Consider the following 27,324-nt stretch of genomic DNA (forward strand, 5'->3'; position numbering starts at 1 on the left):
GGTTCATGGTGTTGGAGAATAAATTATTCTTTTTTTTTTTTGTGAAACTATTATGAAAAAGAAAGGTAAGGTAGAGGAACAAGCAAAAATATATCTAAAAATAGTAGTACCACCTGGCCTCTTACAGAACAAGTGTAGTTTATATGATTATACTCTTTAGGGACAGTTGCCCATGTGTTTCTCCTTGTTGGATATTGCTGATAAAAGAATAATTTTATTAATTCTCACTATTTAATTTTAATTTTAAATTTTGAATTGGCTTTAATAGGTTAGTTACGACATCCCTATTAATAGTAAGTCTATCTTCTGAAAATAGAATTCCACTCTCCCTCACGATTAAGATGATCTTAAAATGTTGGCTTTCAGTTGACAGATTGTTGTGGTCTAAAATACTTATTATTGATATTAAGTCATGTTACTCTAAAATGACTTTACAGCAAATGGGTTTTAGTCACTTAAATATACCTTCCTGATGGAGAAATTTTACTCAGTTAAATTTTATCCTTAGGGCCTGAGCATAGAAGCGTGGAAATCGATGACAAAAATCAAACCATCACAGCATATCATGAATCTGGGCCTGCTGTCACTGCATATTACACTAAAGCTGCCAGGCCTGTCGGCAAGGCCACGGGCACGCTGTGGCGCCAACGCTGGCACATGTAATGTCTTGTAATTTTTTCTTTTCTTTCAAATAGTGCTCCCCAGAAGCTTATGTAGGAAATTGCTAATGAAAAAACATTAAAAAAAAAAAGAAAATTCACCTACTTCCTACATTAGTTGATACTTTCTTCTTTAACTTTCTGAACCAGCATGAAGTCAGAAATACTTGTGAAATTTAATCTAATAAAATGTTTTCTTAATATTTCAGATACTATGCCTCTATATTATGAAATTTAATTCCAAAATGACAGCAAAGTATAATTCTTAAATATGTGTAATTGCTCTTTTCCTCTCTTCAAGAAGTTACATATAACTTAATAGACTTTCAAAGGTTTTTTCCATTGAATACAAGTTTCATTCTCATGTTTCGAACTATAGACATTTTAAACATTTTTGTGCAACTAGTGATTAAAGAGTCCTATTGTAGCATTACCTGTCTGTTATTTATAAATTCAGTTTTGCTTTATAAGGAAGTTTGCATATTTTACATATTGCTGGTTTTGTCATCAGTCACCTGGTGACCATCTCTACTAAATGTGTAGCTTTTAGCATCATGCTATTAAAGATGTTGTGTAATGAGAGCCAAATGGTCATTCTGGTTATTAATACAAGTGTTTCAAACTGTCTGAATTTTTTTTTCAACTGCTAGGTGTCCCTGTTGCCTGAGAGTGACAGATGGAATGAAACTAGAGCTCAGCTCCTTGCACAAATGGGTGTCAGTGTGGGAGGACGAGTGGCAGGGGAGCTGATATTTGGAACTGACCATATTACAACAGGTTGGCTATCAAGCGTGGCTTTAGTTCAAATTGTCTTTGCTGGCTTAAAGATATTTTAAAGAATTGAGTTCTACATTTACTTTAAAATTTTAGGAGCCTCCAGTGATTTTGATAATGCAACTAAAATAGCAAAGTGGATGGTTACCAAATTTGGAATGAGTGAAAAGGTAAACAGTGATTTTAATCCTCCTTTACGTACCAAATGATGTTGTGCCAAGTGTCTGTGAGAAAGGTTCTCATTAGAAATTGCTAACATTTACTTCCTCCCTCTTGTTCCAAATGGACTTGAGACAGCTTATTCTAAACTAAATTAGAGCTGAGCAATAAAATGGTAGCATTCTTTTTCTGTTGTAGCTGCTAAGACAGTAACAGGTCATCACCTCGTGAGGTAACTGAATGACAGGACCAGCTGTTCAGCCTTTTCTAGTCACGTGATGTGAAAGGCCTGCTTGCTGAGCCTGCCCACTTTGCCCCATTCACCTGCTTCTCTTCCCCACATTATGGCTCCGTGGAGAAACGGTAGCCCTGAATGGTGCATTTCTGGGCTTGGAAGGGCTGCCAGGGCTCTCAGACGGTCCTCAGGGCCAGACTTAGGGCGCCATATTTTCTGTCTTGCTCACAGTTTGTTTCAGTCTTTTCCTTTCAGAAGAATGATGAAATTTCTTTGACCTCCAAAGCAAAAAGGAATCCTGTAAATTATGGAAGAGAATGGAGCAGGGAGAGAGACTGAGCTGGTGTGGAGCTCCTGGAGGAGTGAGCCGAGGCGGTGAGGAGGCGAGCCCTCCCGGGGAAGGGGGTACTCCCGGGGTTGGAGATGCCTGCAGGAAAGTACAGGTCTGGGGGCTTCATTGTGTCGCTTCTCTCAAGAGAAGGACTCAGAGGGACAGAGTGTGTGAGCACCTGTCCCCCCCCCACCACAGCAGGCACAGTGCTGGCAGCCCATCCCTGAGGGTGTCCAGATGGGCCCATTTCACAGGTGAAGACTTGTGGCTCAGAGAGACCAAGGGGCTTGCAGAGCACCTGCCTTGGAGGTGGGAATTGAGACAGCTGTCAGCTGTCAGGCCCTGGCCAGTGGGGGGCCCCTGCTGCTGAGGTTCAGGGCTCACCCAGGTGGCGGCTGCCTCGTACTACCTGGTGTCTCCCTCTTCCGGGACCACCTCTACTTACGTGTCGCCTCCCTGCCCCTCTGTCCTCTGGGTCACCCTCCCTCAGGCCGACCCCAAGACCCTCAGCTTGAGGCTGACCTGCACGCCCAGCTTCTCCTCAAAGGAACCACTCCGGACAAGATGACTTTGACCTGTGAGATGGAAGATGTTGCCACACGGCTGATGCTTAGTAAACACTTGCTGGTCAAATGAAGTTGTAAAGGACACTGGCCCTCAACTGGCAGAGCCATAGATCTAAGGAGTGTTCTGTAATTAGTCTAATTGTGGTAACAGGTGATTCCAAATTTAAGCTGCTTAACATAATAAATGTTTTCATTCACATTAAGTCTGATGGGCTGATTGGGTGGGGAGTTCTGATCACACAGCCGTTTGGTGACCCACACTCCTCAGTCCAGTGACTGTCCTTCCCTCTGAGTGCCAAATCCTTGGTGTACATGGTAAACAAGGGGAAAGGCCATGCAGGATCGTGTAGAAAGGTTTTATGGGCCAGGCCAGCCCTGGAGGTCGTACTCATTGCCACCAACCTCTTGACGCTCACAGCAGGGGAGGCAGGGTTTGCATCTTGCTGGGGACCAAGGAAGTGGGAAACCCTTTGATTAGTACTAGTTTCTTCCTCAATTCACCTGCTACCACAACTCAGAGAAGATGGCTTTGCCCAGGAGGGCATCTTCTTGAGAGAAGCCCCCTGAATGTTCAGCGAAGCTCCCCTGAAGTTATCCTTACACTGAGTCACTCATCATTGGTGCATTTGTGCACTGATCACCAGTGCATATATATTAAGAAAACATTTTATTAGATTAAATTTCACAAGTATTTCTGACTTCATGCTGGTTCAGAAAGTTAAAGAAGAAAGTATCAACAAACTTAGGAAGTGGGTGAATTTTCTTTTTTTAATGTTTTCATTAGCAATTTCCTACATAAGCTTCTGGGGAGCGCTATTTCAAAGAAAAGAAAAAATTACAAGACATTACATGTGCCAGTGTTGGCTCCGCAGCGTGACTGTGGCTTTGCTGACAGGCCTGGCAGCTCTGGTGTAATATGCAGTGATAGCATGCCCAGATTCATGATATTTGTTTCCTTATGTATAAGATAGTACTTCCTTTGTTACATTTATTAGTGATTTTGGATTTTTCAGTTAAGCTTCTTTGTTCCCACTTGTTTTAGCTTGGAGTTAGGACCTACTGTGATACAGGGAAACTGAGTCCAGAAACTCAATCTGCTATTGAATAAGAAATCAGAATCCTTCTAAGGGTAAGATTATATTTTTCTATGTTCATTTATCTGTTTAGTCGTAATGTGCCTAAATTGTTGGGCCCTTACCATATGATAATGGTTACCCACTATCTTTTAGAAAGGTCACTGTAAGTAATAAAGGTAATAGGCACACCATAGCAACCATGATTTTTTTTTTATGATTAACAACTAACATTTATTCGTGTAGTACTTTCTAAAGCACCCTCATACATTATTCTAATTTAAGTTAAAGACAATACAAAGTTTGCACTAGTAATGAAGTGGAATATTAATAAAAACTAAAAAGTAAATAATCTTTTCTGTGTGCACTTAAAAAAATAATGTAAAACATTAAAATCCTGTGTACCAAACTTTTGTAATATGCAGGAAAAGACCTCACTACAGTTAATGCCTGTGATGACGCACCACTGCCCACTGCAGGTGGACCAGAAGTCTCTCTAGTGCGCCTTAACTGGACATCGTCGTCAGCCACACAAGTATCACAGCCCCACACTGCTGACGCCTCTGCAGTCAGGAGGCCGTAAGCTGCTTCAGTCATTCCAGTGCAGATCCGGTGAAACCATTTCCGACAAGAGGCTTCACATAAGATGGCATCCTGGTCATCATTCACTTCATTTGTACAAATTCCACAAGGATACACTGGGTCAGAAGAAGAACGGCCACGACGGCTTGGGTGGAGAGAGGGTTTATTGCCTTTCTCAGTGGCGCGAGCATCTGCTGTAGCTCTAGGTTGTCGTGGCTTATTCTGTGTTCCATTTGAATGGCTGCTGTTTGTAGCTTCAGTGCTACTTGAACGGCTATTTTCTTGATTTACTGCATTGTTTCAATTGACATTATTTAATTCGATATTACTCTGATTCACTGTGTCATCCATATTTAAGTGAGGTGGATGAGCAGAGGAATTTTGATGAGTGTATTTGGTTGCTCCTTGACTAAAGCCTTGTTTTTGGGGTGGTGCTTTTGCTTGACTAGAAGTGTTTGGGGGAGGAATAAAAGAATGATTAGGTTCTAATGGAGAAGTAAAATTTGAATTATTTCCAGGGACAAAGTTAGACGCCAAGTCAGGGTTCGTTACTTGGCTAGCATTCTGTGGAGGGATCTGATTGAAGTTTTCAGCAGGATTTTGTCTAAAATGTTGATTAGGCATGTTAACATTCTGACTTAGTGCATTATTATAAGATGGATTTCCAAAACTTGAATTATCATGTGGCCCAAAGTTAAAAGCATGAGGTCGATTAAAGCCCATGCCCGAAGGATTCTGGGGGAGTGGGTGTGGCTGATTCCTGAGTGAGTGAGGACCGCAGTGGGGGGAAGACATTCTTGGAGGAACGTGAGGCGGCTCCCTGAAGGTGCTATGGCCTCCAAAGCCAGGAGGGCCCGGGCCAAGACAAGGACTTGACGAGGGTAGTGGTTTATAGGAAATAGTATTATAGTTGTCATCAAACGGATTAGCAGCCACTAGATGGTCCGAGTTTGGACTCGGCGGTGGAGCACCCTCAGACAGGGGAGGAAAAGAAGGCCCCTGTGTATTTGTCTTGCGTTTTTTCCTATCTGGGCTTCCCAGTTGTATGCCTGGACCTCCTAACCCATCCAGCCCACCGTCTCCACCTCTAACTCTCTTCAGCGAAATGGGATCCTTCTCCTGTTCTGCTGACATTACAGACCGCAGAGCATGACTCCCCCCAGGCCGCGGGAATTCGGGCTCTTTGATGCTGCAGCGGCGGCTCCTCCTCCTCGCGGGGCCGCTGCAGCTGCGAGGCGAGCCTCCGAGCCGAGTCGCGGCGGGGACGCGGGCCGACTTTGCAAAGTTTGGGAGGAGGACGAGGCCTCGGGGGGCGGGGCGGCGCGCTGTGGCGGGCGGGGCTCGGCGGCGGCGGGGAGCGTGGCCTGGGGGCAGCCCCCCCGCCCCGGGCCGGCATGTGCGGAGGACTAGGGCGCCCGCTGCCGCATCAGGGGCTGCTGACTGGGAGGCGGGAGGCGGGCCAGCAACCATGATTTAAATACGTGGTTGAAGCCTCTGGTGGTAGACTGGATGTTTATTGTATTTTGCCAGGAGGCTAAGAACGGCTTATGCCTGATTGTAAATATTCAGTTCTACTTCAGGGGCAAAACTGTAGGAAGTATTAGAGTGAGGGGATATTGATTATTGAGTCTTTATTGTTTTCCCACCCTCACATGTACTTATTCAACAAATAACGTGCTTTGTTCCTAGCAGTGTGCATGTGAGAACAAGCAAAACAAAGGTCTTTGGACTGCAGTGTCCAATACACATTAGGATAAAGGAAGTGGTGAGAGTAGATGCGGTGAGAGCGCTTGGGCAGGTACCATGTCAATCTAGTCCTGCTGTAAAGGCTGTGGGATCAGGGTGGTGAGAGTAGGAATTGAGTGATGTGGGTGGGCTCAACACATACCGACACAGTGGAATCCCAGTGCCATTGTGACATTTTCTGGCCCCTTTTGGATGGTATAAATTGATGAAATCTCAAGATGCAAAATGAGGAATCTCCTTTTTTTGTTTTTTTTTTTACATATATATTGAATACAAAAGTACATTTCTGTATTCACAGACCTTACTTTTCAAGCAGATAAATACAATGTATACTTTTATTTCTTTAAGTAGCCTTTGTCTGAGTGGTCAGGCCTCAGTGACCTCTGTGATGGATTTGGAGATTAAAAGTGAAACATTTGAAAGTACAAAAGAGTTATGTTTGGGAACCAAGCTTTCAAATGCTTTTATCTTTTATAAATAGAAATGAATAGGTTTTGCATTTTTTAGGGTAAAGTGCCCCCGAGAGAGAGAATTCAGTTTTAAAATAATTGCCAGATTCAAACTGCTCAAATCGTAAAATAGCATCAGCCAGGTAAGAACTCTCCCACCCCCTTGAGTTATCCTGGCAGAGGGAGGGGGGATGGAATTTGGAAAGGAAGAAAGGACCATTCCTGAGCCTGGCCTAGCTGATGAACTGACTTTGGCATTTTTGTACTTACATGGGGCTGGACATTCTGTTTCAGTGCTTTGTGAGTTAAAACAGCTCTATGGACTTTTTTATTACTTGAGAAAAAAGTGGGTGGAAGAAAAATAGCTGAATATTTTCTTTAATCTATGGGTGGAAGAAAAATAGCTGAATATTTAAAAGCGTAGTAGGAGATGATGTTGCCTGCTGATTATATCCCATGAGTGAAAAATAGTGGTTATGTGTATTAACAAATTTTTGCTGGAACACATTTTTGGTGATAAAATTGCATTTGTATGAATTTTCAAAATCTGAGATACTTGTGTAATTTCTGTCACAATTATGTATGGATATGTGTGTGTGCATATATGTTAACCATTTGGATTTATACTAAGTTTATTTGGTCACAAATTTTATGTGGCCAAATGTGTTGATAATTTTCTTTTATAACTTGTGTTTTTGTTTGAAAAATATTTCCTCATTAAATAATACCTCTTAGCTTGTTTCTCAAAAATATGTAGTGGTTGAATGCTTTTATGAAAAGACTGAACACTACTTATCTGGACTTCATTTTGGTGTATGTGTTCTGAGATGTGTAATCAAGTTCACAAATTGCTGTTTCCCAAAACATTGATTTAATAATCACTTTTACATTTATGAGTTACATATTTTATAATCTATTATCTAATAGAGAAAACTTCATTTATGGTAATTTTCTTTAATGTGTACTACTTAGCAGGCACAAACCAGGGTGGGTGTTCCTGGGATTGGATTTTAAGGGGCTTGATAAGTGGGATGCAGTATAATACTGGATAAGCAAGAATTAATTGATGTGGAGGCTTTTTAGAGGGAGACAGGATTTATCACTCAAGCAAGAACCGCAGGGGGTGGAGGAAATTTGCTGTTAGGCTCTGTATTAGAACACAGTGAGTGTTCAATGTTGAGGAAAGTGGAAATTCACCCACTGTCATGCAGTTCAGTGTGATGCACTGATCTGGAAGTTAGCACAGATGCCACAGGTCAAGGGGCTCAGACCCACAGCACCGCTCCCACCTCAAAATCCCAAGTCCCTGGGCTACTTGCTCTTCTGTCTGTCTTGGCCCCAAGTTTGGGGATTCCCGTGTTTCCAATGACCATCCTTCAGGTTTGATAATTCACTAGAATGACTCAGGAAAAGCTGTATTTAGGAGTGCTGATGTACTTCTAAAGGATATAAAGGGACAACCAGACAAAGATACACCTAGGCAGCAAGGTCTGGGTAAGGTCTACATGCTTTCCCAAAGCATGTCACCCTCTCAGTCTGTAGATTGTTCACCAGCCCAGAGAAGCTCTCTGAGACTCATTTCAGAGTTTTTGTTTGTTAATGGGGTTTCATTACACAAGCATGATGGATGACATCATGGGCCCTTTGACAAATTGATTTCCAGGCTACTACCCTTGAACGTGGGAGGCAAAGATTTTTAACTTGGCATTGTGATTACAAATAATCACTGTCCATCAGCGTAGTGAGATGCTGTAGAGTCACTACTTGTCTTCTCTGTGCTGCACTGTCTTCCCCGTGACCCCCCCCCACCATGTGTACCACTCATAATACCCCTCAATCCCCTTCTCCCTCCTTCCCTATCCTCCCCCACCCCTCCGCTTTGGTAACTGCTAGTCCCTTCTTGGAGTCTGTGAGTCTGCTGCTGTTTTGTTCCTTCAGTTTCACTTTGTTGTTATCCTCCACAAATGAGGGAAATCACTTGGTACTTGTCTTTCTTTGCCTGGCTTATTTCACGGAGCGTGACACCCTCCAGCTCCATCTGTGTTGTTGGAAATCATATGAGAGAATTTAGTCTACGATAAAGTGATTTAAACTAGGTGAGAAAACATAATTTTTTTTTTTATTAATATAATTTATTATTATATTATTATTATATATATTATATATTATATATATAATATATATATATTTATTATATATATATATATAATAATATATATATTATAATATAATATATATTAATTATTAATATAATTTATAATATAAAAAAATATAATTTTTTATTAATATAATTTATTAATATAAATTAGGACAAGTGAATAACCATTTTTTTTTAAGTTCTTAAGTAATAAATCTTGGGTTGAATAAAGATTTAATTGGGAGAAAATAAAAGCAAACAAAATGTTATTCTAAGGCTGGCCCAAAGGGGAGGGCTTACTGGAGATTTTACTAGAGAACGAGCATTCTTCCCTCATCAGTCTGCACGTGGTGACACACACTGCCACAGTCTCTGAGACCAAGAAAACTGCCTTCTGTTACTGCCTCCTCGGAGACCACCTGAGGCCCAGCAGAATGTAGAAGAGAAGTAAAGTGATGGATAAGGGGAGTTAGAGTTCTTTAGGGGAGCTTTGTGGCGAGGAGGCCTTCAGCAGCCTGAGTTTCATGCCGCTCTAGCCCTGTACACAGCTTTTCCATGTGGACTAGTCTGCCTTCTGCTAATTTCCCAACTCAGCCGTGCACACGTGCACACGCACACTCACTCACTCACTCACTCTGCTGCACCCGCCGAAATTTGCCTTTTCTGGCCCTGCACATACACTCTCCACACCCTTGGTCTCTGAGTGCCCTGCCCTGTGATGTCACTTGGGCGGGGCACATATCGCACTTGTGTTGCCTGCAGTTACTGTGTGCTCACTGCTGACGGGGGTCTGGGCTGCTGTGGCCCCTAGGTTGGCTCATACAGCGCTAGTGCTGTGCAGCGAATGGCAGCAGGGGAGTGGAGGTCTCCTGAAGCCCGAGGCTTTGTTATGATGAAGAGGATTTTTGGATCCTGGGGTCTGAAGTGCTGGCCATGTTTGTGCCCCTTCAGTAGGGTCCGTCCCACTAACGTGGAGGACTACTGCCAGGGAGTCAACTTCCAGGCCCAGTACCATATCCGAAGCAAAGATGTCAGAAAGATCCACAGGGCTGCCAGTAAGGGCAAAGTAGCCAAAGTGCAGCAGATTCTGTTTATGGGGGAAAATGGCTTGAATGACAGGGACAAGAGGAATAGGTAAGAGGGGCTGGGAGGCCAGAGGCGGCCTGGGAAGAGGTGGGCAGACCTGGGAAAGTGCTCACATTCTGGGCTCACCTGGGGAGCCAAGCCTGCTAGCGCCAAGGCCCCACAGGACCTGGGTCCCAGAAGCCTGACAAGGGATCTGGCGCCCATGCCCACATTACAAGCAGCAGAGCCAAAACTGTAGGGGTTCAGAACCCCTCATAATTCTTATAGAGCACTTGACTGACAGCTTTGCAGTGATTTAACTAAGCATCACTAATAGAAAAACGGAGTATAGACAGCATTTTATTTTTAATGTATACATTTCATACCATCTTAGATATTACAGAAAAGTACATAATGGAATAAAAAAGTGCCTAACAAAAATACTGCATAAAAGTGCATAGTACATAATGAGAAAAATGAAAACTTTTGTAATGTGTCAACTTGTAAAAATTCTTTGGGCTAAATCCAATATCATTTTATACGGATGGCACACCTGTGTATAGATCTGTTACTAACTGATAGACCTGGGGAAGGAATTTTGAAGTGGGAAAATCTCTATTAAATAGGAATATTCATTTTCTCAAATGTGTGCTCTTCTATTTATTAATTTCACATAAACCAAATAAAAAATCATGGTGTTAAAAATTGGGGGTTCCATATGCTGTCCCTCTTTTATTGCTGTGATGAAATTTAGGAAAGTCTTTTATATTAAAGATTTGTCCTTCTAGATATCAAAATGTGCTATAAATTTTCAGAATGTTGAGTTACTAACAGCTGAAAAGACAGATAAATGAATGGAACAGAATGGAAAGTGACCAAATCCCCACATATATATATAAGACTCAGAACTTGATGCTGATAACATTTCATATCAGTAGGAAAAGCTGAATCATAAATGATGGAGAAATACCTGCTAATTATGTGGAGAAAACTAACCAGATTTATATCCTCAAAAAGAAGTTTCAGATGGAATTTATAGTACCAGTGTATTTTTCTTTTTCTTTTAAAAAAATCTGAGTTTTACAATGAACATATATAAAAATTATAGTGGAAGTTTATTATTAATGAAGTAATTCTGGGGGAGTGCAGGAGTATGACTCTCACACAGATAAAAAATAACTATTTTTAGAAATACCATTTGACTCAGGAATTCCGTTTCTAGGAATTTACCCTAAGAATACAACAGTCCAGTTTGAAAAAGACAGATGCACCCCTATGTTTATCGCAGCACTATTTACAATAGCCAAGAAATGGAAGCAACCTAAGTGTCCATCAGTAGATGAATGGATTAAGAAGATGTGGTACGTATACACAATGGAATATTATTCAGCCATAAGAAAACAAATCCTACCATTTGCAACAACATGGATGGAGCTAGAGGGTATTGTGCTCAGTGAAATAAGCCAGGCCGAGAAAGACAAATACCAAATGATCTCACTCATCTGAGGAGCATAAGAACAAAGAAAAAACTGCAGGAACAAAATAGCAGCAGAATCACAGAACCCAAGAATGGACTAACAGTTACCAAAGGGAAAGGGACTGGGGAGGATGGGTGGGAAGGGAGGGATAAGGGGGGTGGAAAGAAAAGGGGCATTACGATTAGCATGTATAATCTGGGGGGAGGCACTGGGAGGGCTGTGCAACACAGAGAAGACAAGTAGTGACTCTACAGCACCTTACTATGCTGATGGACAGTGACTGTCATGGGGCTTGTGGGGGACTTGGTGAAGGGGGAGCCTAGTAAACATAATGTTCCTCATGTAATAGTAGATTAATGATACCAAAAAAACCCCCACAAAAAAACAAAAAAAATCTATTTTTTAAAAATGCTTTTGAGGATTGGTATCTTCTGACAACTTTTAGCTTGTTCAGAAATGAAAAATCTTTTATCTGTGCCAGTAGATTTTATTATGTATATGTTTAATTATATACATGTTTTTATTATATGTAGCTTTATTAAATTTATGTAAACAATTATAGACCAATTATTTTAGTTGCATCCTTGTGAAAATAAAAATAGTAAATACAAAGGATGACTGTTACTATTGCAAAAGTTTAGAAAATTTTAGTCATTCCTTATGAAAACAAAAATCAAAAATAGCTATTGTAAAAGTATTGCCTTTATAAAAGTTTTCTTTAAAAATACTGACCTGTCCAACAGCAAACAAATTCTACTCAGATTCTTTCATTCTTAAAAAGTTCATGTTGCCCAGTATGAGCAAGATGAACAATTTTAAATCGAAGTGTTAGGATGTCATCTCAACTGAAGCTTTTCCTCCTGCCTTTCAAACAAAAGCACTTCTGATCATACAAAATTGTAAAAGATAACCTTTACCTGCCTTCTTGAATGTTTATAATAGTATTCAGTTCTAAAGGGATCATATCTAATTTTCATACAACCTGTAAATCTAAATATTGAATAAAACCAGCTATCCTTATCACTTGAATCCTGAGTTTCCTTTGGCTTCAAAGTTTCATGAAAATCAAAATAATTATTTTAAAAAAATTTCTGCTTTATCTCATAATGCTTTTGAGAACTAAAACTTATTTAAATCAAGCATGTGAACTGCAGTAGATCTATTGTGTGTACGATTATTTTATTTAACATAATTCACAATGTATTGTCTGATGCTGTACTATTTTATGCACCAATAAGAAATTTTAAAAAATGCTGCCAATTAGAGTTGTCAGACATTATTATAGTTGCATTCCAATGTGAGATGTTAAAATGTGAGAAAATGAGAATCTTAAAATCTTTAAGATACAGTGTTTTCTCTAATCCTTAAAACATTTTGCGAAGTAGGCATAATTATATCATTTTACTAAATTGGATTCTCTTTGTAAAGGAGCAGTAATAGTAATAATTATAACAGTAGTGTAACAATTACTGACCTGCTGTTTGTGCTAGGAACTCTAAAGCACTTAGCATAGATTCTTATTTAAACATAACAGTAGTATCCCATGAGATAACTTATTTTTATCCCTATTATGTTGATGAGGAAACTGAGGCACTGAAAGGCCAAGTGATCACTAAAGTGTAGGATTCAAACCTAAGGTGAGCCGAATCCCAAGGTCATGCTCTTTCTAGCAAATAGACTGCACTTTCATTAATGTGGTGAGTAATAAGGCTGATAATTGTACCTTCTCCAGAAAAAGTAAATTTTTGTTTTGAAGACATGAATTACATGCTCTTTAATGTTTACAATTACATGAATAATTGTATGTTTTGAGAAGAGTGCATTGTAACTTCCTAACAAGTCCTCTCACTTTCCTAGGACTGCTCTGCATTTGGCCTGCGCCAACGGCCATGCAGAAGTGGTAACTGTCCTGGTAGAGAGGAATTGTAAGCTTAACCTCTGTGACAACCTCGAGAGGACACCCCTGATTAAGGTATGTAGGAGCTGTCGATGCCAGCCTGAGATGGATTTGATGTAATAGCTGAGAAGAGAAATGAATTTATCTCATTTAAATATAACTCACTGGTGAAACCTATGGAGTGTCTACTTTGAAATCCTAGAATTTATAGTGTGTTTCTTTGTGTAATACCTACAGGCTGTGCAATGCCATCAAGAGGACTGCGCACGTATTCTTTTAGACTATGGTGCGGATCCCAATGTGAGTGACGTCTATGGCAACACCGCCCTCCACTATGCAGCTTGTGGTGAGCGTTTAACAACAGCGGCACAGCTCCTGGAGCACACCGCAGACATCGAGGCGAGCAACAAGGTATGCATCCACCTTTGAATAACATGTTTTTAATTTCTTTAGGAGCCACAGATATATAAAATGCTTTTACATACACATCTTTATGTGTATATGTAGACACTGCAAAAGTTTAGAAAATTTTAATATACATATACATATACTGCATACTGTACATTGGGCTCTGTCACGGTGGAAACACCTCCAAAGCCAAGTCAGGGAGGGCGAGAGAAAGGCTGCCCACACAGAGGGCAGAACAGTCTCCTGGCCCCCCTTTTCCCCAGGAGGAGGACCTTCCCTTGAGTGCCTGGAAGGGGGTGATAGGCTCAGAGCCCACAAAGGACTGGAGGCTGAGGGGGTGTGAGGAGATGGTGGAGGCTGGCTTCTCAGCAGAGCCTTAGGAAATGGGTGCTGCTGGGGATGGGTGGGAGGAGAGGTGGAGAACTGGTACCAGGCCAGAGGAGCTGGGTTGAGTGCATGTGGGATGCGGAAGTGGCAGACCCCAGGGCTCTGAAGATCCGGGTGAGGGGTTTGGGTCCTGTCCTGACATCAGCAGGGCCATTCCCTTGTGCTGGCAGCTGCTCTGCCAGCCATGTACCACCTTAGGGTTTCTCACATCAGAGAGCAGCTCCTGCTCAGCCTCGTGCAGCTCCTTGCTGGCTTGTCGCTGGGTGTGGGGAGCGGGTGATGGTGAAGCTCCTCGGCCTGCTTTCTCTTCTGGCCGTGCATTACTTCCCATGCTGCAGCCCCGACAGGTTAATATAGTTAGGGTCAATTTTACATATTTGGAAAATCAAGCATTTCCTGACTGAAAATATTTTGAAATAACTATCTTAAGATTTCACTTAAAATAATGGCTCTTCTAAGGAAGCATTAGAGTACAGCTTTCTTGCGTGTATTTATGGCAAATGTTTGTGAAAACATTGAATTTGTTGAAGTACAGGTTTTCTTTCAAATATTTTTTCCCCACCCAGGTTTTTTACTAATTAGTGTAAAGCAACACAGGAAAGGCAAGTTTGCCTTGGAAACAGGCTTTATCTAAAACCCAAACAAAACAAATGCATTTTATAATATGAAATTGTGGCTGCTGTTGACAAGTTCCTATTTTATTAAAAAAGTGACTTAATATAAAAGTGATTCCTCTTTCATTGGCTAAAGCCTGAGAGGGAAAAAGGAAAGGGAAAAGGAGAGAGCAAACAGAAATATGCAGGCCGATTTGGAATTTTGGCATGTGAGGGGAAATAACAAGAAGAGGTTTTTTTATGTTTGCTTTTTCCTTCCTTGTTTTACTCTGTTTAGGTGAGATGTCTTCAGCCTTGGGGGAAAATAATTGTTAGTTTGGGAAAGAGGATGAATGAGTTGTAAACTTGCTTAGAGATCGACATTAGAAGGACTGAGGAACCAGACCGGCAGGGAACAGGTGGTGGTGAAGTGGGAAACAAGGGAAGAAGACGTAAGGAAGCGATAGTCCTGTTCTTGCAGAAACAGCCACGTAGATGAGTCTAAACTCTGCCTTCCAGTCTAGAACATCTTGATGGGAAGGGAGGAGTTTATGAATAATGAAACTGTTACATTTTGGGTTTCCTTACAAGTCCCTGTTCTGCCCCCACCCAGGAAAATTCAATGCAGTTTTGCTAAGTGACTCATCTCTTGGGCTTTCCTTTCTTTGGCAAAGTCCTCAAGTGATAGGAATTGACCATATATGTGAGACGTGAGACTGACGGGATTGTCCAGTGCGCCAGCGCTCAGCTAGGATTGTGCTGGTGAATTGAATTGCCTGGGAAACTTAGAAAAAAATCTTTAAAAACCTAGGCTGTCCCCTGAAGATTTTGACTTAAGTCTGTAAGGCCTGGACACATATATTTGGAAATAGTTCCACGAGGTGCTGATACAGCTCTTGCTTAAGAACTACTGAATGGATAAGTGTAATATATAAATTTGCAGATCTCACAAACTTAAGAAATCTATAGAGGAGTTGGAACTTGACAGGTTGCTACTTCCTTCAGTTCTCTGCTTTCCGACTGTGTTAGCCTGACTTCCATCCGGCCCTACCTCTGTGGCTGAGAAGTTAAAAAAGAATATTACTGGTGATATCTGTTGGCTTAAAGAAAAACACGTTTTTTCTTCCAGCCATAAGTCATCATTCCCTGGCACTCAGAGAGTCTTCAGTAGTTTGCCTCTGGGTAGTTAGTTTTTTAGTAAGTAGAGGCTGACTTGAAGGATTTTGCATCTTTTGGTATCATTCAAGTCATTAGGTGAACAAATTGGTTATCACAAGCAGGGTTCTCCGATTGCAATAGTAGTAAATCATAGACCTTCTTTTTAGCTGAAGCTGTGTGATAGACTGTCTCAGTATGTCTGTTAAATTCATAGAGCCCTGGCATAATTAGAAGTGTAATTTTAAACATCAAAATCCATGTAGTTTTAGTGACAATAGAGATGGGAAGTGTGTTTTAATGGTTTAGTTTCAGCAGTCCTATGAACTAGTTATCCATTTGATTAACAATCTAGGAGAAGTAAATACAAATAGATTGTGACTCTCATAAGCATTGGAAAAAGTATTTCAGATGGTATTATGGATTTTTTTTAAATCAAATATACATCACAGCGGCCCAGCAGTCCCCCTTGTCCTCCCTCCACTGCCCCTGCCCAGTCCCCCCCCGTAGGTGACCACTAGTCACTTCTCAGTGTTTCTGAGTCTGATGCTGTTCTGCTCTTTTTGTTTTGCTTTGTTTTTATATTCCACAAATAAGTGAAATCATACAGTATTTGTCTTTCTCCACGTGGCTTATTTCCCTGAGCATAATACCCTCAAGATGCATCCATGTTGTTGCAAATGGAAGGATTCTCTTTTTAGAGCAAAATAATACTCCATTGTGTATATATACCACATCTTCTTTATCCAGTCATCTACTGATGGGTGCTTAGGTTGCTTCCCTATCTTGGATATTGCAAACAGTGTGGCAATAAACATAGGGGTGCATATATGTTTTTGAATCAGGGATTTTGTTTTCTTCAGGTAAATTCCTAGGAGTGGAATTACTGGGTCAAATGGTATTTCTATTTTTAGTTTTTTGAGGAACCTCCATACTGCTTTCCACAGTGGTTGTACCAATTTGCAGTCCCACTAACAGTGTAGGAGGGTTCCTATTTCTGGGTATTATGAATCTTAATAGCAATTTTTATTATATGTTAGGGCCCAATTTTTTGGTACACCATATGATACTAAAGAAAGGGAAGATTTTTGCATACACATACTTGCTTTATATACAACCACTGGGAAATGTAACAAATACAAAAACACAAATGGGCTGTGGACTAACTGTGGCCCCTGAATACATTTAGTTTGCCCCCATAAATTGAGTCAATATTTAAAATGTAGGAGACTCATGCAGAAATCTGGGCATCAGGCTTCTCCTAAAGAGCCATCTGGAATATGGAGCCCTTCCTGCTGTGAGGTGTGCTGTGCAGAGGGCTGCCCCTTTTTCTGTTCTCCTGTCCCCACCTGGGGTCTTCACTTCCTTGAGTCACCTACTTTGCCTCTGTACGCAATGAAGGTTACAGTTTGAGGTCACACTATTTTATGGTATATTTTGATAAAAATTTCAAGATTTTCAACATGGTCTGTATTAATTTACAATGTAGACTTGACATTTTATATTGATCTCAGGAACAGGATTGAATTTTTAAGTTAGAATTTATAAGTGGTTTTTAAAATAACTTTTTACATGCACTATAGTTAATCATACTCCCATTGGAACGTCTACAAGCCTGATGAAGTTGATGGTGGTTACAGTCAGTTAGGTTATGTATAGTGCAGACAATAATATCTTTCTCCTCAGCACTGTTCCCTAAAAGTGCAAGTGATTTAGTAACTTCCATTATGCTACAAATAGTCCATCTAGATCAGTATTAGAAGTTTTATTGATAAGCCATTATATTTTTATTTCTGATTCATATTTTTCCTGGAATATAATTTTAAGTAGCAATTAAAATGGAAACCAGAATAAAAAATTAAAAAAAAAATGGAGGGTCCCAGGGTTATTACAATTGAGATTAAAATTTCATATTGAGCTTACTAACAGCAAAGATAAAACTATCTTCTTACAATAGGACAAAACCCATGGACCACTTACTAATAAGCAACCAAGTGTCATGTGAAGCCTGTCTCTTAACTCAGAGCCCACTTCCCGGTGACCCATTTGAAGCAGTAGAGCCTGACATTAACATCCAGGAACCTGACACCAATGATAGAAGAGAGTCAAGCAATTTTGTATACACGAGGGAAACCTTTTTTACTGGAAAGCTGTCAAAACTGTATCCCTGAAACACTAGTTCCTCAAATGTTAGTGTTTGCAACAAAGAAGTATTAGGCAGAGAGAGAGAGTAAGCAAAGTTAAACAGATTTCTTTAGGAGTAGACATCTGAAGCACAGTTTAAAAATATTTCTCAAATATAGATCATGGAATCTTTTCACTGGAGCATAGTCATTAACTTTTGGTAAAGTACATATTCTTTGGAATAATTATTGTAAGAAACACTACCCTAGAGAGAATCACTTAGGTTATTAACTCCGTAAAAATAGTTAAAGCACTTCCTACTACATTTTAAAGGGATGTATGGAGAGATTAGGAAATAGCCCCTGCCCTCGAGCAACTCTTGGTTCAGTTGGGAAGCAGTACGGTAAGCACAGCGCACCACTGGTCAGTACTGCGATGGAAGCAAAGGCTTCCCGGAAGACTTCAGGGTTTGAAGTGAGTTTTGGAGAGTGACTTTGCAGGTCGTCTGTTGAAGGGTGTGGGGGACGGGCATTTCCAGAGAAAGAGCGGCAGGTGGGGACTGAGGGCTGAGGAGGAGGGGCCACTTTTTATTTTCCTTTTATATTATATGTTTAAAGGCAGAGGATCTTTCATTAGTGTTTAATTCAGTTGAGAAATATGTAATTTTGTAAATGATAAACTTTTTGCTGTTCTACAGGAAGGCTTCACACCGCTTTTGCTTGCTGTAAGTCGAAGAAATTATAAAATGACAGAGTATTTACTAAGTGAAGGAGCAGACGTACATGCTGTTGATAATTATGAAAGGTATTGTTTTTTTAAACCTTATATTGCTCAGCGTCGTGATAAACATCAGATGATTAATTGATAATCATGTACTGGAAAATATCAACACATTGTTAGTAGAAAAGCAATGACTGACAAGGCAACAGCGTACAGAGCAGGGTTCTTTTATAATATTGGCCAATGACATTTGCAGTCTGATTTTTTTGCTCATGATTTTTAGATTAGCTAAAAGGTGGTTTTCATATTGGATTTATAAAGTACAGATTCTTTAGTTTAAAGATACAGTTTTGATCTTAACCCTTTTATAGTATTTTTGACCTCTCCTTTACATATATTTTTCCCTAAAAGATGCTTGTTAAGCATAAAGAGGGATTGATTTTTGTCTTTTGGATGTATCTTTGCTTTAAGTTGCTTTCTTTAAAGAGTACTGATGTTAATAGGTTGTTCCTGTGGCTGTTAATGACTATGACCAGATTCTGTGGGCGCATCAGTTTTTATCCTTTTTTCATTTCTAGTATACTTTGATGTTTTTATTTTTCATTGGTATGGTAGAAGGAAGAAAGATAGCTTTAATTGAACAAACTTCCCATTTACTGAAGACAAGTCATAGGAGGGTGATACAGAGAAAAGAGGTGGGCTTTAGATTCTCACAAGACTGGGTGTAATTCCTAGCTTTCCTGCTTGCTAGGTGTGTGCCCTTGGGAACATAACTTAGCACCAGTATGTTTCTTGATATGAAAAAGAGGATGTTAATATATCCTTCAAGTGTGGTTGTATATAAGTAACATTATAGTTACAGCATTTAATATAGTGCCTAGCACATACTTAGCATCTTAACTGCAACTATGAGAATTACCATTACTATTATTATTGTTATAAGGCTGCAAATAGCTTTAATGTATCTGATCCCTGTCTTTTTGAAGTATAATATATCAGACTAAGGAAGAAACGGGGAATTCTTCATTTAAATCACCTACGTCAGATAAGTGACCTCACCATAGTTTCTTGTCCACCAGAGGACTTTAAAGTAGCGACTTCTACTACATAACAGCCAAGTGGGACAAAAGGCTTCCTTTTAGTTTTGGAGGTAATTTACAAAGATGAACCCTTGAGCAAGTGAATGGTCAGTTCTACACAAACAGGCAGGATTTTAACTTGGTAAAGTGTATAAAGTTAGCTATTTAAGTAACAAAGTTCCTAAGGGTGAAGTTATTTCTCTGTCCAATTTTAGAACAGCACTCATGCTTGCTATAGATAATGGATCAACAGATATAGTCAACCTTCTTCAGGAAGATATTGATGCCCTTTCTCAGGATACCCATGGATGGACTGGAGCAGAGTATACTCATAGTAGAGGTTTTAATATGTAAGTATTTACATTGAAATGCTAGCTACCACTCAACGGAGGTTTAAAATGACTTAACTGTTACTCAGTATGTAACAGGTGAGATTTCATAGTTTGGTTCAGGCAGTTTTGGAATGGCAGTGAGTTAGTCCACGTCATCCGCCAGAAACCCAGCAACAAGCTGGACTAGCAGTAGCAGTGGTGCCTGCTTTTACGACATAACATTATCCATTTAATTCCAGGTATAACTGCTATACATGGGGCACAAATAATGTCACATCTCTGATTTTTCTAATGTTACCTGGACATGTTCAGGATAGCAGGAAATCCTGTGCTTTTTTCCTGGGGACTATCACCTATACTCTCCCCTGGAATTTTCCAAGAACCTCAGGGTTTCCCTAAGACCAAAGAGACAGTGCTCTTTCATGAGTCACTTGAAGGGGGAGAAAAAGGACAGTCTACATTCTGTTGTTTCCACTGCTTGTACTGCTGCAGCGTTGCTACTGAAATGGCCCTGCAGGCAGCCCTGATTGACCTTTGCTCCCAGGATGTCCTTGCCATTCTAGATTCCTGTCTTCGTGGTGATCCACACTTAGATGAGAAATGCTACACCTTCTTTGTGCCGGCATACATATGCTTGTATGTTCAGCCACTGTCCCAGAACAGGAGTGCCCTGTTCTGGCCGCTGGGCCTGCTACCTCCAGTCACGCACTTCTCCGCACACCCTCAAGAGCCTCATGGAGGGCCCACCTCCTAGCTGAGATCTTCACAATGAGTCACCCTTTAAGGATATTGTCCTGTTTGCAGATACTAGGCGAGGCCATTAGCTGCAGATATTAGCAGAGAGGTTCAAATAATGCTGCAGGAAAAGATTAGACTTGCCTTTCTCCTAGAAAGCTCTGTACCCGCAGGGTGCTTAAGATCCTGTGGAGCTTTCGTAGGTCATGGAACACCCCGTATCGCCCTGCCAATAATAGTGGGCACAAATTTGCCTGAGATTCCATAATTAAGGTTGGCTCCTTAAGTGGTGGTCTGTTTTCCATAATAATGAAAATCTCCCAAGTGACTTGAGTGGATTTCAGGTTTCAAAATACTTTCAGATTCTGCCTCACAAAAAAGCCAGCCATTCAAGAGGAATCTCTGAATCTCAAGTAGGTTACTTGGCATTAGGAGAGCTAAGCCCCATCCATGCTCATCAGAATCCACATATCCAAGAGTAGGGGTCAGTCTTCCAAGTCAGCTGGAGATGACATGGAGATGAAGCATCATTCAAATAAAGGTCTGGTTCAGAGTTTGAGTAGATGGAAAAGGAATAGCAGCAGTCAAAGCCAGGTTTTCATTTCTAGTAGTTTTCTGCTCTTGGTGTGACTAGCTACAATGATAGGGGACAGTGCTGTCATCTAATTTAATGAGGTGATATATGTAACTTTATAATAACTGAGATGCAACAACAAAAAAACAGCTAATAACCAAAATAATAACATATTCTGAACACCGCACCTAATTTATTAGAACGTGTGAAAACACACACTGGGTTTTATTTTGTACTCCAAAACAGTTTCAAGTTGAAGAGCAAAGTGTATCCCATTGCTTGAGTGTTCCTCTGAGCATTGCAGGGGTATACTGGCTCATTAAACCCTTCCAACAACATTGTAAAATAAGGTGGCAAGACGCCTACTTTCTAGAGCAAGATTTTGAATTGAAGAGAAGCAGTTTATCCAAGAACAAATAGCTGTTGGTTATAGAGCTAGGCCTTCTGAGTTCAAGACACATCTGCTATGGCAAGCTAACTGATTCACTTACTGAGCTACAGTGCCCTCAATTCATGACTGGTCCACCTTACTATCTTACTGTTTATCTTCTTTAATTATTTTCTTAATAAAAAGCTTGTAAAATATAAAAATTTAGAGTATAGGGGCTAATTAAGGTTTTCATACTAGCTCTGTTATTATCCAAAATACTCTTAAGAATTTAATATATTTGGTAAATGTTTTTCATATCACTATTAAAATAGTAATATTATTTATAACCTTTTTAACACATAACATTTGCCTACTAATTGATAGGTACAAAGTAGACAAAGGAATTAAAAATTCTCAAAATAAACGAAAATCTTCTCCAGGTAAGAGTTGAGCTCGTGAATTACTCTTGGTGGTTGTACCATAGATAAAGTAAGAATAAGGGAGTTTTGACAGTGAAAGATCAATGAAGAAAAACTGTGTAAGTTGCATGTATATTTTTTATTTCTTCATAGTCCAATATTCAGAATTATCTATGAATCTAATGTAGGTAATTTAAAATCTGAGAAGGTGTTTATTTCAATTGACTGAAAAGGAATTTATTTAGTTATGAACCCTAAAATCCCATATGATATCTTGTGTAAACAAAAGATTTTTAAGTTAATGTGTTGTATGTTTCCTCTACACATAACAAATTGGACTTCACATAAAAATTAAAAATGCAATTGAATAGGGAAGCACAGGCTGTTATTTTTTGAAGATAATTTTTTTGGTAAGATAGGTGCTTCACAAAAATTCTTCTAAGGGTGAGCATGATGGCTTTCTTGTTAATGTATCATTCATTACATATCCCTTTTGCTTTTTAGGTTACTGTGGGAAATATCCTTGCCTTGAGGTAAAACATACATATTTTTATCTTGATTTATTCACCACAGAGTGTATGAAAACTAACTTATTTATTATGCACCTTGTTTCAAAACCCATTCAGACTATCACAGAAGAAGATTCTCTTAGCGATATGACAATAGCAGAGAAGGCAACAAAAATATGCAGAGCAGGTAAATTTTGCAATATGTGTTTACCTCTAAAAAGAAGTACACTAAAATATTTGAAATGCAGTGTACTTACTACTAATTCTGTTTCGTTTTTTAAGCTTAATTGAAGGGCTTTACATAAATCAGGCACATGTCATTGTTGGTATCCATGTTTGGAAAAAAGGCTCATAAACATCTGAAAAGGAGATTTTTAAAAACAAAAGCTTTAACTTAGAAGTTTCTATTTTTATGTTTTGATACCCTGACGTTCCCAGTTTGAAATCCCTGTATTGCTTTTTAAATTTTTGGTATCATTAATGTACGATTACAGGAGCAACATTATGGTTACTAGGCTTCCCCCATTATGAGGTCCCCCCCACATACCCCATTACCGTCACTGTCCGTCAGCCTAGGGAGATGCTATGGAATCACTACTTGTCTTCTCTGTGTTGTACTGCCTTCCCCATGCGCCGAACCCCCCGCCCACATTATGTGTGCTAATCCAAAAGCCCCCTTTTCCCCCTTATCCCTCCCTTCCCACCCCATCCTCCGCAGTCCCTTTCCCTTTGGCAACTGGTAGTCCATCCTTGGTGTCCGTGAGTCTGCTGCTGTTTTGTTCCTTCAGTTTTTTGTTCTCTTACTCCATGGATGAGTGGAGTCATTTGATACTTGTCTTTCTCCGCCTGGCTTACTTCACTGAGCATAACTCCCTCTCGCTCCATCCTTGCTGTTGCAAATGGTTAGGATTTGTTCTCTTCTTATGGTTGAATAGTATCCCATTGTGTAAAAGTAGCACATCATCTTCATCCATTCACCTACCGATGGACACCTAGGTTGCCTCCGTATCTTGGCTATTGCAAATAGTGCCGTGATAAACATAGGGGTGCATATGAGTTTTGAATCTGAGAACTTGGATTCTTAGGGTCATTTCCTAGGAGTGGTGTTCCTGGGTCCAATAGTAGTTCCGTTTTTAGTTTTTGGAGGAACTTCCATACTGCTTTCCACAACGCTTGAACGAATTTACATTCCCACCAGCGGCATGGGAGGGTTCCCCATTTCTCCGCATCCCCACCAGCATTTGTTGTTCCTGGTCTTTTCGATGTTGGCTGTCCTAACAGGTGTGAGGTGATATCTCATTGTGGTTTTAATTTGCATTTCCCTGACAATTAGCAATGTGGAGCATCTCTTCATGTGTCTGTTGGCCATCTGAATTTCTTCTTTGGAGAAGTGTCTGTTCAGATCCCCTGCCCGTTTTTTAATTCAGTTATTTAATTAATTTGAATAGGAAAGCACTGGCTCTTATACTTTCAAGACAATTTTTCTGGTAAGATAGTTGCCTCACAAAAATTCTCTTGAGGTCTAGCATGGGACAACAAGGCAAACTAATTAGGGAAAGGAGAAATGAGAGAGTTCATTCCCTAAATGCTAAAATTGTGACTTCCGGGAACCGTTACACTGAGTTTGAAATATAAAAGACTTTTGATACCTAATAATTCAGTAGCAATTAAATTTCTTTCTTCCTTTTCAGTAGCCATATTTCAGTATTATAAGCTCATTATACATCATACATTGTCTCTTAGAGGTGTTTTTTATGTATACCTTCTCGCATGAGCGGATCAAGAAACTGAAAGATGGCTAAACTAGCGGATGCAAGAAATGTAGGCATATCAGTAGGCCACCCAGGTATGAGAAGAAAAGAGTAGTTTTTAAACTATTATTCTGCAACCTGTATATCCAACCTGATCAGCGCATAACACTCTCTCTGCCGAGAAAGGCATTCCCCTGAACCGCCATCACACCTGTGTACTTCCTGAATTTCAGGACAAACGGAAGCATTTCACAAATGCTGGTAGCATAAGGGTATGAAGAAGGACTCTGCTGTATCGCATTAAAGACACGTCGGTGCATTCTACCGTCAGCTTTCACGTTCATGCCCTCCGGGTCATGGATTGTTCCTCTGACTAACGATCACTTCCCATCAGTCAGCGTGTGCACATGCACGTGTGTGCATTTCTTCTGTGTTAGTCATACTCATCTGAAACACTATCTTTCCTTTGAGATCTCAACTGCATCTTTTGTTGAACCTTTATAGTCCTGTGTTTTTCGTCAGCATTTACACTGGATTCATACTTGTGTCCTGTTGCTGTCCTGAACACTCGAAACCAAAAAGCACCAAAACCTAATGTCATAATTCTCAAGGCCCAGCATGAGGATTCAGCTTAGCAGTATATCTGCGTGAATATATAGTTGGCTTTCTTGTTACTGTATCATTGATTACCTATCTATCCCTTTTGCTTTTTAGGCTGTCGAGCAAAATATCATCACCGCGAGGTAAAACTTACATAATTTTTTCTTGATTAATTAACCACAGACTGTATGAAGTCTAAGTTATTTATTATTCACTTTGTTTCAAACACCGTTCAGCCTGGCACGGAAGCAGAAGACACTGCCTGCCGCAGAGCGGTCGTAGACAAGGCGACACAAGTACCCACCGCAGGTAAGTTTTGCAGTACATGTTTAACTGTGAAAGGAAGTACACTAAAATATTTGAAATGCTCACAAGTGTTCTTATTCCTAATTCTGTTTCCTCTTTTAAGTTTAATTGAAGGGCTTTACATAAATCAGGCTCATGTCATTGTTGGTATCCATGTTTGGAAAAAAGGCTCATAAACATCTGAAAAGATTTTTAAAAACAAACGCTTTAACTTAGAAGTTCCCACTTTTATGTTTTGATACCCTGACGTTCCCAGTTTGAAATCCCTGTATTGCTTTTTAAAATTTTGGTATCATTAATGTACGAATACAGGAGCAACATTATGGTTACTAGGCTTCCCCCATTATGAGGTCCCCCCAACATACCCCATTACCGTCACTGTCCGTCAGCCTAGGGAGATGCTATGGAATCACTACTTGTCTTCTCTGTGTTGTACTGCCTTCCCCATGCCCCGAACCCCCCGCCCACATTATGTGTGCTAATCCAAAAGCCCCCTTTTCCCCCTTATCCCTCCCTTCCCACCCCATCCTCCGCAGTCCCTTTCCCTTTGGCAACTGGTAGTGCATCCTTGGTGTCCGTGAGTCTGCTGCTGTTTTGTTCCTTCAGTTTTTTGTTTGTTCTCTTACTCCACGGATGAGTGGAGTCATTTGATACTTGTCTTTCTCCGCCTGGCTTACTTCACTGAGCATAATACCCTCTCGCTCCATCCTTGCTGTTACAGATGGTTAGGATTTGTTCTCTTCTTATGGCTGAATAGTATCCCATTGTGTAAAAGTAGCACATCATCTTCATCCATTCACCTACCGATGGACACCTAGGTTGCCTCCGTATCTTGGCTATTGCAAATAGTGCCGTGATAAACAGGGGTGCGTATGAGTTTTGAATCTGAGAACTTGGATTCTTAGGGTCATTTCCTAGGAGTGGAGTTTCTGGGTCACTTGGTAGGTCTGTGTTTAGTTTTTGAAGGAACTTCCATACTGCTTTCCACAATGGTTGAACGAATTTACATTCCTACCAGCGGCGTGGGAGGGTACCCCATTTCTCCGCATCCCCAGCAGCATTTGTTGTTCCTGGTCTTTTCGATGTTGGCCGTCCTAACTGGTGTGAGGTGATATCTCATTGTGGTTTTAATTTGCATTTCCCTGACAATTAGCGATGTGGAGCACCTTTTCATGTGTGTGTTGGCCTTCTGAATTTCTTCTTTGGAAAATTGTCTGTTCAGATCCCCTGTCCTTTTTTTAATTGGGTTATTTAATTAATTTGAATAGGGAAGCACTGGCTGTTATACTTTCAAGACAATTTTTCTGGTACGATAGTTGCCTCACAAAAATTCTTTTGAGGGCTAGCGTGGTACACCAAGGGAAACTACTTTGGGAAAGGGGAAATGAGAGAGTTCATTCCGTAAACACTAATATTGTGACTTTTGGGAAATGTTACACTGATTTTAAAATTATGAAGGGTTAGGATGGGGGAGCTTTGCTACTGAGATGTGACATAGAAATAATAACTTCATGGAGCAGAGACATCGAACAATAAAAAAAAGTAGAAGAGCATAAAACCAAGTGGACAGTACAGGGTGTATTATTTTGACTCCTGATGGTTTTATCTTTGTTCTTGATTATCTGAGTAATTCAACGTTCAGTGTTCTAAGACTCATACTATTTTATGGGTAACATTTTATTATAACTAAATTTATTTTAAAATTTGAAACTGGCTTTGACTTGGACTCTTCTCACTCTACCTTCTTCATTACCTATCTCCATTATTTTATTCATGTAGGTTGTTAATCTTTCAACAAAAGTGGAAGTTTCATCTTTAGAATGTCAACTAGTTGAAAGAAATCAAGTTCTTCGACAACAGCTCTTATCTATGAAAGCAACCAAAAAGAAATGTGAAGAAGAAAAGAAGTCTGAAAAAACATTGAGACAGGAAATCAGAAACCTTAAAACCCACATGGCAGTGATTTCTCTGGAACACAACTATATAGAACAGTACAGACGGGACATTGAAGAAGCAACAAGACAGGAAACAGAAAAATTGAAAGAAGTCGATTGGTTTTTACAGGTTAATTTATTAATTGGTAATGTGCCCTAATTCATCTCCCTGCAGGT

General features: G+C 40.1%; 2 protein-coding genes across 2 annotated transcripts; one reads left to right on the forward strand and one right to left on the reverse strand.

Moving 5' to 3' along the window:
- Positions 1 to 3,331: 3,331 nt before the first annotated feature.
- Positions 3,332 to 8,594, reverse strand: LOC130682788 (pygopus homolog 1-like). Its single transcript, XM_057497639.1, is given in 1 exon segment — positions 3,332 to 8,594. A coding segment is annotated over 1 exon segment (1,725 nt). The 5' UTR covers positions 5,850 to 8,594; the 3' UTR covers positions 3,332 to 4,124.
- LOC130682781 (putative ankyrin repeat domain-containing protein 19) lies at positions 6,155 to 27,307 on the forward strand. Its single transcript, XM_057497590.1, has 11 exons — positions 6,155 to 6,159; positions 9,663 to 9,845; positions 13,112 to 13,226; positions 13,389 to 13,562; positions 18,516 to 18,622; positions 19,833 to 19,967; positions 22,013 to 22,068; positions 22,552 to 22,743; positions 25,022 to 25,050; positions 25,144 to 25,203; positions 26,993 to 27,307. Exons 1-11 carry the CDS (start codon positions 6,155 to 6,157, stop codon positions 27,305 to 27,307), a joined length of 1,371 nt encoding a protein of 456 aa, XP_057353573.1.
- The last annotated feature ends 17 nt before the right edge of the window (positions 27,308 to 27,324 follow it).

Source organism: Manis pentadactyla, chromosome 3 (assembly GCF_030020395.1).
Source record: "Manis pentadactyla isolate mManPen7 chromosome 3, mManPen7.hap1, whole genome shotgun sequence".
In the NCBI taxonomy this organism is placed as follows: domain Eukaryota; kingdom Metazoa; phylum Chordata; class Mammalia; order Pholidota; family Manidae; genus Manis; species Manis pentadactyla.

What these genes read in the sequence shown, in the direction of transcription:
- LOC130682781 (XM_057497590.1), top strand. An exon ending in GACAGGGACAAGAGGAATAG is followed by an intron (nt 9,846 to 13,111) that starts GTAAGAGGGGCT and finishes TCACTTTCCTAG; the next exon opens with GACTGCTCTGCATTTGGCCT. An exon ending in TAAACGAAAATCTTCTCCAG is followed by an intron (nt 22,069 to 22,551) that starts GTAAGAGTTGAG and finishes TTTGCTTTTTAG; the next exon opens with GTTACTGTGGGAAATATCCT.